This window comes from Bacillus rossius, chromosome 3 (assembly GCF_032445375.1).
Source record: "Bacillus rossius redtenbacheri isolate Brsri chromosome 3, Brsri_v3, whole genome shotgun sequence".
Lineage (NCBI taxonomy): Eukaryota > Metazoa > Arthropoda > Insecta > Phasmatodea > Bacillidae > Bacillus > Bacillus rossius.
Window position 1 is genome coordinate 43,894,817 of NC_086332.1, and position 12,893 is coordinate 43,907,709.

The window sequence follows — 12,893 nt, forward strand, 5'->3', positions numbered from 1 at the left end:
ATGGTTGGTGAGAAGTATGATCAAAAATTGTTCCAGTAACTGGCCCAATGTTACAAGCTAAAGCAAAACAATTTGCATTGCTTATGGACTTCGAAGATTTCCAAGCCAGTTCAGGGTAGTTGCACCGCTTCTGGGAAAGACATGGTATATCATAGAAGGTTGTGGGGAGGATATAAATGCAGACACATAGGCAGCAAACCAGTGGAAGGAAGAAAAGCTGGAGCGTATTTTTTAGTCGTACTCTTTAGACAATATTTTCAATGCTGATGAAACTGCCTTTTTTTTTACATGCTTCTGCCTAACAGGACAATGACATATGAAGGTGAAAAATGCATTGGAGTAAAAAAAGCAAAGGTAAGGTTGTCTGTTGTTTTGTTGCATTGCCACAGGAACAAAAAGTTTGAGGCCATTAATTTTGTAAACACAGACTCCCAGGTGCTTCAAGGAGTTTCTTGTCTTCCTGTGGATTATGCTAGTAACACACATTAATGGATGACGAGAGAACTCTTCTCAAATTGGCTGGTGAAAACCAATAAGGATATGAAAATAGAAGGAAGAAAAATTCTTTTGTTAATAAACAACTGCGCAGTACACAGTGTTTATGTTTGACTGGAAAACATCAAACTGTAGTTTCTGCCACCGAATTGCACATCTCAGTTGCAGCTCCTTGATCAAGGCATTATTGAGAATGCCAAGGTACATTTTCGAAAATGCCTTGTTCAGAGGTTGCTCATCAACATGAGGTAGAAAGTGCCCACCAAAATCAATGTTCGTCAGACAATTGAAATGATCACAGGTGGGTGGTGAAATGTTCAACAAGAAACTATTGCCAACTGCTGGAGAAAGTATTGGCATTGTAAACTGTAACGCTGACAAGCTCACTGCAACTTCATCATACCAGGATGTATGCCACATTTTAGCACAAACATGCGAAAGCAATGACATTGACCCTGAAGTATGGCAAGAAGTGTCAGCCTCCATGCAGTTTGATGCTGTTTCATTCACAGGCTGTGTGTATGTGGATAATGAAATAGAAACAACACCAGTGTTGACTGATGGCAACATCATAGTCTTCAAAATCTGAATCATCCGATGATTCTGACTGTGAGGAGCCGCCTGTGATAGGTGACGGAAGCTATTTGGAGCTTAGAAAAACAACAAATTCATCTCTAAACACGAAAAGGTTTCAGAAGAGATCAGGAAATCTTTCTACAACAGAAAATTTTGTTCAACGGAGCAATATTCAAACTCAAAAACAAACTGAAATAACAGATTAAAAAAAAATAAACTTAAGTTATGCAGAATCACCAATATTTAAACTGATACCAGGTGTTCGCTAAATATCTTGTAATAGTGCTTTTGTTTTTATTTATTTTATGATTTTTCTTATTGTAATGGTAATATGTATGTATTTTTTCAGTATTAAGTACAAAAACTTGAAGTCCTTGTAAGTATTTAGTAATGAGGTGCTACTGTCTGTACATCTGAAAACACATCAGAATGGCAAAGAATGAAAGGATTTGTTATTTGGTTTTCCAGGATGGTGTGAACAGTCATACAGCTGAAAACATAATACGGGGTAATTATAAAGTCTGTGAAACATTTCATAAAATCAGTACAGCGAAATGGAAAATAATAACCGTAACAAATTATATACTGCGTGAATGAACAACTCTCAAAGTTATTTTTGAATGTAGCGCCAAAAAGCTATTTTAAAAACAACCGACAGGGGCGCTAGTGCATGTAGTTGCTGAAAATGGCTGCGAACCAGGCAGAGAAAGTCTTTTGTGTGCTTGAATACGCCCGTAGCGAATCCGTGGTGAGTGTCCAAAGAGCTTTTCGTGGCAAGTTTAACAAAACACCACCAGTTTACAATAGCATAATGAAGTGGTACAAGAAATTACCACAATGTGGTACGAGATTATCTGAATGAGACATTGCCACATCGCTGAATGGGCCGTGGGACGGCCGCTGACTAAGTGCTACTCCCGTGGCCACCACGATCACTGGACTTGACACCTTGCAATTTTTTCTTGTGGGGATACATTAAGGATAGTGTTTATGTTCCACCTCTACCACAGAACCTTGACGAATTGAGACACCCGCATCGTAGCAGCTGCTCTTACCATCACTCCTGATATTCTGGGTCGGGTATAGGCAGAATTGGACTATCAATTAGATGTGTGTCGTGTGACGCAAGGTGGACACATAGAACATTTATAACTAGTGAAAAAAAACTGAGAGTTTTTCTTTCACGTGGTATATAATTTGTTACATAATTCTTAGCCATTTCACTGTACCGATTTTTTGAAATGATTCACGGACTTTATAATTACCCTGTATAGAATACACAGAGGTTTCCATTTTTTTTTTATTTCTTGAATCGTATAAAACAAACATTACAGAAATGCATAATTTGTGAAATATTATACATAGGAATTAAATACATTGTACTTATGGAGAAAATGTTGTGATTGAAAATATAACGTTATAATCAGGAAAACATCATAGGCAGAATCATTACAACAGGGTTCTACTGTACTGTCAACAAATACTTGTAAAAAGATTTTACAGGTATACCTTTGTATACTTCGTCTAGTATGAATCATGGAATCAGCTAGTTACTACCTATTTAAGGTGTTGTCAACGTCTTGGTCATTAGAGACTGAGATGAGAGTAGAGAATTAATGGAATGAATGAGTTGGGAAAATAACAGAACTGAGAAAACCCACATACTCACAGCAGCATCTGCCACTTTCCTACTTATGCAATATCTGGATTTAACCCTGCTGGGAATCAAAGCAGGATCACTTTGTGGGGATGCTGGTGATTGGACACCACTGTGGCCCTCGAGAATAAGAATATTTGTAATGAAATGTATGAAAGTGCAAAATTTATGGGAGGAAAGGGGATTCTGCTGAATTAATTTTTAAGATTGAATATGTACTTGAAAATAGAGATTTTTTTTAAAATTAAATTAGTATGTTCCATGCTATACATTGTAGTACTAATATTTTCTCTTTTATCACCAGGTGGCAGTAGTGATGAAAGAAAAATCAAATGCATATTTTGTGCAGCGTGTTGCAAACAATGATACGTTAAGAATGATTTGTGAAGAAGTGGTCAAAAGTCCATCATTGCCACTGATAGAACCTGAAGTGGGAAAGCTGTGTGCTTCCATGTTTGAAGGCGAATGGTGAGTAATACAGAGGACCTCACTATGTAAAATATTGACGTATGCAAGGCTAGAGGTCTCTTGTGACATAGGTTTATGATAAATAATTATAAACATCTTTGAAATAATAGAAATTGTGGAAGACATACCAGTTTGTAATAAACTTTTTAGGTCAGAAATCACCAGAGGTCAACCACAGACACGCACTTATATTTAAATTCTATACAGGCTCAACAGTACACTTATCCCTCACTTAGCATGACTAATTTGTTCCTAAAAATACTCGTGTTATTCGAAATCGCGTATTCTGAAGCATTAGTTCCCATAAATAGCATAGCTAATTTATTTAATGTGTTCCAAAATTGTGTAGGAATATAAACTTTACGTAAATTAAATGCGTTGAATAACACTTAACTATAAATATGTCACACCATTTATCTTTATATGCCGCCCATCGCACATTGTATGACAAATATGACACCGCGTAATGGGAGATACGTGCTTATGTACTTTCTCGTCAGTCGGCTGGCTGACTTGCCCGCCCAGGTGTGACCTTCAACACACGTCGCGTATCTTTCCAAACCATCCTTTACTGACAGTGAAACCGATATTACTGTCCGGATGATTACATTTTAATTTTTCAAAAATTAAAGTGCTTATTCGCATAGAACCACCTGGTTCGCACCAATCCTGTCAGGCCAAATATTTTTTTTTTTTAATTGCAACATTCATTTAACAACCTTTTCCACGTTAATCACCTGTTAATTTGTTCCGGTATCTAATGTCTAATATATTCCCGTTAGTACAACCAACAGCATCAGACTTATATAAACTTTTGGCAAGAGTCCTTATTTCGTACGATTATGCGCACAGATGACTTGCTTAAAATTAAAGTGTGACCAACATAAGTGTGGCCTTCCTGAAAATCTGCGTGCCGTAATACTTCTAGTTTTGTCTAAAATACTTGAACACGATGCATTATGAGTGATCAAGCACATACAGTTACCGGCAGCTGAATGGGCAAACGTTCCTTCTGTTTTGAGTGAATTCCCTGGTATTGGCTAGACTAGGTTCACGGCCGGGTTTTTAGGCCAGGCGACAACGGTATGGCACGGAAGCACACGGACGTTAAAACATTTGGTCCTTCACACTCCATAGCCACAATTTAACTTGCCATAGCTGATGTTTGTACACCAGCCGATAGCGTAGACAGACCTACGCGCGCATCTCTTCCCCCCTTGTTTGGCTAACTGTATCCCACGGTGTTGTTTACAGAAGTTGAAACAGACTTCGTGGCATCGTGCTAGACTTTTTTTTGTTTCCTGTCGAGATTTTGTGCTAACTGAAATTTACAGACTTGCCATTCAAGACTGGGGCAGTAAAATTCACATCGTGCTAAATGAATCCGTGCAATCTGAAGGCGTGCTCAATGAGGTATAGGTGTACTGTCTATATAGCATGGATCGTTATCACTAACAGGTTTTTAAAAGGAAAAAGTTAGTGTTTCTTTTCATCTTAATTATTATTGTTAGCTTTTCTTTTGTTTTTGGATAAGAAACACTTAGAAACCATTATAAGATTAATAGATATAACAAGGCAAATGGGAAAATGTTTCCGAACATAAAATGAATACATTTTTGAGTTTGTTTAAGTTATAAAGATAGCATGAACTTCAAATATTTTAGCAATTGATATTTAGTTGTTTGTTTATTTATTTATTTATTTATTTATTTATTTATTTATTTATTTAATATTTGTTGCATGCCCACCTACAGCTTATGGCCTTGGGTGTTAGGCACAATACAAACAACACAGATACATGCAGACAGAATAAAACAATACAAAATACAAGACAACAAAATAAAAACAATACACACAACATGCAACATTTAACAATTAGTAAATAATTTCTTTACAATTTTATAATGTAGAAAATAAGAAAATTAAGTTAGGTATAGTTGTATTTTTTTTTTAAATTTTATTTTGCTATCTAATACAGGAAAGAACCTTGCATATTTATTGTAATTTTTAGTGATTCTGAATTATAGATCATTTGTTTTACTTAACGTACAAATTAAAGATTGCTTAAAACTATTGAAAGTAGGTATTCTTATTCCAGTATTGTGAAGAAAATAATTACAATTAATTGTATTTTTGTAACAATTTTGTACAAATAATGCATCTAATATTTCTCTTCTAAATACCTAATAAGGAACCAAGATGGGAGTGTAAATCTACATTTAGATAAATGTTACTTTTTAGGTTTATAATTTTGATCAGTTTGAATTGTATTTTATCCAATTTGTTACTATGTGATTTATTAATGTTATTCCAAATCACAGAACCATATTCAAATTTAGATCTCACCAAATATATATAAAGACTAAGTGTTGAATCTAAATTAGATGCATTAAATGTGATTTATTTAATCAATGCTAATAATTTATTAGCATTTGATCTAAGTGTTTCAATATGATTGTGAAAGAATAATTTTGAATCTAGCAAGATACCTAAGTCTCTGACACAATTTGATTTGGCAATAGTATGATTGTCTAGTTTATATTCAAATACAATAGGATGATATTTTCTTGAAAATTTTATAGTGGTGGTTTTACCGTAGTTAAGTTCAACGAGATTAGTCTTACACCATGCAACAACAGAAGAGATGTCGTGTTGAAGTAAGTTAGTCATGTAATGAAGTATTTTTTCTATATATTTTTAGGTCATCTGCAAATATCAGACCAACAGAATAATTTAGTGCTTTGGTTATATCATCAATAAAAATTTGGAAAAGAAGGGGGGAAAGGGTACCACCACTTTGAGGTACTCCAGAGTTTGCCATATGAAAATCAGATTTAGTTTTATTAATAGAAACAAAGTAATTCCTATCTTTCAAATAGCTGCCAAACCATTTGATATATTTGTCACTCAATCCCATAATGGATAATTTGCTGAGTAATATCTGATGGTTTACTGTTTCAAAAGCCTTTGCTAAATCAAAATAGCAAGCATCCACTTGGCCTCGGGTTATCACTTCAGAATAAATTGTATTTATGAAAGTTATCAGATTTGTAGTAGTAGATTTGCCAATTCTGAAACTATGCTGACAGTCCGATAGTTTATTTTTGAGATTGAAATCAAGGTCCTTAAATATTATTTTGTCAAAAACTAAAGCAAATCCATTTAAAAGAGAAATAGGCCTATAATTCGTGACATTAAATTTGCTACCTTTTTTATGTATAGGAATGACCTAGGCAGTTTTCCATATATTGGGGTAGATGCTGTTTTTAATACTGCTATTGAAGATAAACTGAAGGATAGGAACAAGAACCAGAGAGCATCCTTTTATTATGAAATTAGGAATACCATCTGGACCTGTTGACATAGTAGATTTCAAAGATTTGATTCCCCAAAGTACAAGACTCTCAGTAATAGTGGACATAGGAATGGAGCAAGCAGTATTATCAGATATTAAAGGAGTGCTGTTATTGGCTGGAGTTACATATACGCTAGAAAAATAGTTCGCAAAACTGTTTGCAATACAAAATGTGTCGTTAGTAACAGTATCATTGACCTTGATAGAGAATGGCTGATCGTATCCTTCTTTCATGATTTTTATTTAACAACAATTTTTTTTTTTTGGATTTTCTTTGATTTTGTTGTTTAGAGTTTGTAACCAAAAATTTTTGTCTCTTGAAATGAGATATTTAGCCTCTTTACGTTTCTGTGAAAATAGAGAATAGTAATAAGGATTCATGTTTAAAGGTTTGTAGGTCTGAAATTGGTTGCTCTAGCACAGGCATTATCTTGTTAAGAAGGCAATATGGAGCAGGCTTACATTCCTTTTTGTCTCATCTGTCATGCGCCTGCTGTGAAGATGGTCATTTGGGGATGCCGAAACAATGTACTTCAGAGGCCGTTAGTGAAGCACCTGGGAGCAGGAAGATCTCCGGATAGACTGGGGCCGGAAGACAGGGCCGGAAGTAGCCATCTGGGCAGCAAAATCAAGCAGTGTTAAAAATTAATAGAACAAAGACACAATCTAGTAGGGTTGACATTTTATGGGAGGGCCAATTCAGGTAGTAGAGTCCCACTTACCGCTTGATGGTGGGAAGGAATATCTCTTAGCTAAATCCATGCAGAAATGACTTAAGTTATGTCCAAAAAAGCATAGGCCAAGAGACACTACATTATCACACGAAACGAAGGAAGAGACTTTAGGAATAAAATTCCCAAATTAACGTGACTACATTCATTAGTTAAGGATCCGATACAGGACTTGATCCAGAAGTTAGAAGAGTCTCCAGTAGTAATCCCAATACAACTGCTGTAAGGTTGGTTTAGTACTGAGCATAATTAATGTCCCCCCCCCCAGGGTATAAAAGGATGAAAAGGGGGGGGGGGGGGTGGAATAGAGGTATCTTTGAAGCTGTCTCAGGAGGGAGTGCTCTGATTGGCAAACATTAGACTGGAGAAGGGAGTCCAATAGGATGGCCTAGAGGTAAAATGCTGGGGGTACTGAGAGGAGAAAGTTCTTGGCTAGTGGCACTGCCTGAAGGGTGCACTGAGCAACTACAGAGTACTTTAATTTAGTTTCTAAGGTGTCGGAGAGGTGTCCCGCAGGGCAGCGTGACGTGCGCTGGCATAGGGTTTGGGGGGGGGGGGGAAGGGGGGTTTCTGGTGACAAAATGGCAGGTGACTCTTGGGCCCGGGGGAAGATGAAGGAAATCATGCCGATGTGATGGAAAGAAAAGGTTAGGTTGGTGGGAAGGGGGAGAAAATTCCAGAGTAGCTGGGAACCATGCTTATGCAGGCTGGATGCACTACGCTGTGCGTGCCTGGCACGACGAAAGATGCAGCGATGGCAGTCTGGAGAAATCCAAAACGCTGCTAACATGGCGCTACCAGCCGCATAGCGCAGTAGCACTAGCAGCCAGCGAACCGACTGTCTAATGCTTAAATAATAAGGGTCACATTGGATTTAAAAATTAAATGTAAACCTCTGAACACTGATCAGAAGTACAAATAAATAAAAACATGAGATGGTGCCGAGAAAATCGCTAATTTTCGTCACACTCTCTTTTCAACACACAATATTTGCTTGTGGCAATGTTGTTTCAGCATGCAATGTTGCAAGTTATCAGAATAAAGTTCTGAATCTAGCATTTAGGATTCCATATTCTAAGTGTGTATTTTTTAAATACTTTGCAGGCGGCCCTTCAAATTATTTGATTCCAAGCCAAACCATAAATTGTGTTAAATGCAATACGTATTATGAATTTTGGTTTTGTTTGAATTGTCTTAAGTCCAGTACACGTAGGCATCTATGTTGATCCAAAAGCAAACATAATAGAAATAGAAAGTTGAAACTAATTCTCATTTTTGCAAGAATGCAAGAAAGACTTAGATAGTGAGGTATTATTTAAATGAAAATTTCTCAAATGAACTATATCTTTAGAAAGATTTGACATTTAAGTTTGAGTGGTTTTAAATTTAGTCAGATAGTGATATACCTCTAGACAATGCTATATGTGTTTACTATCAATGAAAAAAAATTACAATTTTTTTTCATTCTATATATATTTTTTACATAATTTCGTGATTGCAAAATGTTATGTTGACCAGGTACCGTGCAAAGATACTGATGTTGGATCCTAACCTGGCTGTTCAATATATTGACTATGGAAATGTTGATATTTGTGATCCTACAACATTGCACGAGTTATCACCGTCAATTCTAAGCTTACCACCAATGGTAAGTTATTTTTATAATTACATTGTGTAATGATTTCATGAGATGAAAATTTTTTCTTAGAATTTCTGTCTTAATAATTTCCAGTACATTTAATGAATGTTCTAAGTGAAACTTTTTAGGTACTTCATATCACTTGAACAGGTTTGTTAAATTTATTAGTGTTTGGTGTTTATTATTATTATTATTATTATTATTATTATTATTATTATTATTATTATTATTATTATTATTATTAGATATTACAAGCACTCTGATGATATTCATGGTTAATATCAAAAACTAAACTGTTTTAGTACTCCAATAATTTATTTATATGTAGGCCTGTGTGGATATAAGGCAAGCTCCTTAAGCCGAGGCCACCCAGAAAGCTATGCTATGTTCACGATAGTCGCTATGTTTGCCGCACCATATGGCCAGACAGATCAGTCTAGTTCGCAACGTTCGAGAGACGCATCCCGGGATTCAAGTTATAATTCTGACAATAATATTCTGCTGGCTCTCTCAGTAATAAATAAAAAAAAAGTAATAATTAAGGTAACATAGAGACAAAAAGAATTTGATAAATTTCATAATTTGATGAAACTGTTGCTTGTGGAGACGAAACCAAATTTATGGATTGTTTCAGTAAATACAACTCAGTTTGATAGCATTCCTTTGAAATCAAATCCCAAGCATTGTTCTGTGTATCCTGACTTATATATTCTTCCATCAATTTATTCCACAAACATGGATGGATATTTATGTAATTTTTTAATCAACTTTGCCGTCGACATGACTATTAAAAGTACATTACTGAGAAAAAATGAACTTCATAAAAAGCAAACACAGAAGTACGGTATAGTTCCGCGCTAACACATGTTTTTGCTTATCTACGCATGCGTAAAGTCAGCAAAGTTTAGAAAAATAGCCGAGAACCAGTCACCAGCGACATTACCAGGATCACCAACAAAGCGAACATAGCATCGTATGGCCAGTGACACCTAATGCAGCTGGCTCTATTTTGCTCGCATAGCATACATAGAGAACATGGCGGGCATAGCGCCCTGTGTGGCTGTAGCTTTAAGCCTCTGTGTGATGTAAAACCCTTAAACACACAGTAACCAATTTTTATAAGCAAGCATCCAACAAATAGGCATTTTATGCTACCGCTTGCATTTCTTTCTGAGAGAATACCTTGAGAAACCTGATGCCACACAATGTCTGCGAATCCAGAACTACTACACTCTACTGGTTCCTGTCAAAGAATTTGATAAATTTGTATTCCTTGGATGTTAATAAATTGTCCTTTTTTGTTTACAGGCAGAAAAGATTGAGTTTGTGGATGAAATACCTGTATTGTCAGATGATGCGATTATTTCCATAATACGAACAGGAGAAGTAAGTACTAAGTAGCAATTAGATATTTACTTGGAATGCTTGTACATACTTCAACTAAATAGAAGTGTTGGCTGATGGGTCGAAACATAATTTTATTCTATCCAATTCTCTAATTAATTTCTGAAGAATGCCTCGAATCCAAAACCACGTGTCAAAGAAACAGTAATGAATAAAAACACAGAAATTATATTTTGAAGAATCTAACATAGTAATTTACCTAATCCTTAAAATGACAGGAGCTACTTAAAATTATGATAACTTTTTTTATTTAATGTTCCAATTCTAAGTGCAAGCACTCTGTGTGGTAGCTGGTGGCAGGTACAAACGTTTTTTTAAAAACTTCTGAAGATGTAAATAACATAAGTCCTTGTCAACTACATATGTACTAGTTTTAATTTCTAAATTTACTTTCCTTAAGGCTCATACTCACATGCCTTGTTTCTTATTATTTTTTTTGCAATCATTGAGTATTTATATTGAAGGCTTATTTCTAAAAATTTTACTCTGTTACATTTGTAGTTCTGCCACAAATATATTTTCAACATACAGTGTAAACTCTTTATAACGTCACTCAATTTAACGACTAACTCCTTAAAATGTCGAAATTGCTTCAGTTTGGTTGGTTTACCTTGTTTTCTAGACAATAATACACTCTATATAGCGTCATGCTCACTCTATTTAACGACAACAATACAGCATTATAAATCATTAAGTAGTACTTTCTATGTTGCAGAAGTTAAGAACTGCAGCTGTGTACGTTCTTTTGTTTGCTGTTTTGTTGTTGTATTATCTAGCATATGTTTACTTTGAATGACGTACCGGAGATTCTAAGAAATCTTGTCTTTTGTTTTTGTATGATGAACTTGCACATGTTTACCTCGACACTAGACTTTAGTCAAGTTGTTACACGTTATCATTATAGCAGTAGCTTACAGACTTTTGAACTGTAAACATGGTGAGTAAACAAAAATCTTTGTGTATTGATGAAAAAGTTTTATTAATACGCTAAATATAGGCAGGAAAAAGATCAGTGATGTTGGAAGACACTTTGGATTTAGCCGTTGTACCGTGTCTAAAATATGGAAAAACAAAGAAAAAATTCTGCAAGCAGAGGAGGATGGAAAATCTGCAAAGAAATTAAAGAAACCTCAATACGAAGATCTGGATCAAGCAATGCTATTATGATTTTATAGACAACGCCGGAATAATATGCCTGTCTCTGGGCCGATCGTGAAAGCTAAGGCGGAAAAGTTTGCCGAAGAACTAGGATTAACTGCTTTCAAAGCATCAGAAGGATGGCTCAGGAAATTCAAAGAACGTCACCATATCAACTATGGTAAAATTAATGGAGAAGCACAAAGTGTTGATACGAATGTAACTCACGAGTGTGGCGCAAATTGAAAATATAGAATAGTAAAATGATATATTTTATTTCTCTCCATTTAACAACCACTCTCTATAACGCCGAAAAATGCTCATTCCGTTAAGTGTTGTTATGTAGAGTTTACACTGCATATTATTCACTTAGTGTAATATCATGGGTGTAAAAAGGTGGACGAATCTGTAGTTATCGTGACTTGCACCTTTTTACACCTATGATATTACACTAAGTGAATATCTGTTGTAAATGTTTGTGGCAGAATAATAAATAAAAAGAATGTATTGAGTTAAAAATTTAAAAAATAGCCCTTAAAAAATTAATTACGAAACATAAATTAAAAAATCAACATCCGTACGAGTTAAGAGCTTGAAATATTTTTCCTAAATAATTATCCTCAAACATCAAATCTTTCTGATGGTAATGATTTGATGGTATTTGAGGATTGTATTCGTATTTCGCTAGTCAAATCCCAATTTTCTCGGATATAAATCTCAAATTCGAATCGCTAAGTACCTCGATCTGAATCTAGGTCATGAGACTCAAAAATGAATTAATATTAATGAAATATAAAATGTTAACTGTGACGTCGTCCAGGGCTACGCCCCTCCTAAGCCCGATGTGACCCGTCCACGGCAGCACCCCTCTCCCCCCACCAGCACCCTCTATTTCAAACGTCCCGCCGACGGCGAGCGTGTGTAGGTGAGTGTGTGTGTTGCGGCCATACAAGAGGCCAGTAATTAGAGTCGGTGCGGCTTCCCCGTAAATCCTAATTATTAAATAAGAATTGTCAACCTTTATTTTATCTTTTAATTCCCAAGGGTCGTATGTTTGCAGGTCCATTTTTCTAAACAGACGTTACAGCGCCACAAGCGACCGCTAAGAGAACTACCAAATTAACTTTTCATTATTGTAATTCTTTTATTTAGCTTTGTTAATTAGGTGGAAGGAGCAGAGGCAGTAACTTAATTAATACTGGTTTACTAAATGTTTATTCATATTTCATTGTAAGTAAAAACGTAAATTGAACAGCTAACGGTAACGGGAGCGGAAGGAGGCGCCATGACATCCCCTAGCCAGGTAGTCTAATCTTGGAACCGCCCGGAGTAGGACGCGTGCTGTACCTCGTCGCCTTCAATACTTGGTAAGAACTGATCATTTAGCATCCGGCCGTGTAATAATTTTTCTGAATCGCTTTTAACCGCTTC

At 35.7% G+C, this 12,893-nt stretch overlaps 1 protein-coding gene across 7 annotated transcripts in view; it reads left to right on the plus strand.

Moving 5' to 3' along the window:
* The window catches only part of LOC134530599 (tudor domain-containing 6-like), a 229,928-nt gene that overhangs the window by 120,768 nt on the left and 96,267 nt on the right, over nt 1-12,893 (plus strand). For all 7 annotated transcript variants that reach the window (XM_063365580.1, XM_063365575.1, XM_063365578.1 and 4 more), the window contains 3 exons: nt 3,033-3,196; nt 8,801-8,930; nt 10,230-10,307. In XM_063365580.1, the coding sequence (XP_063221650.1) occupies nt 3,033-3,196; nt 8,801-8,930; nt 10,230-10,307 (372 nt within the window). The remainder of the gene's footprint in view (nt 1-3,032; nt 3,197-8,800; nt 8,931-10,229; nt 10,308-12,893) is intronic.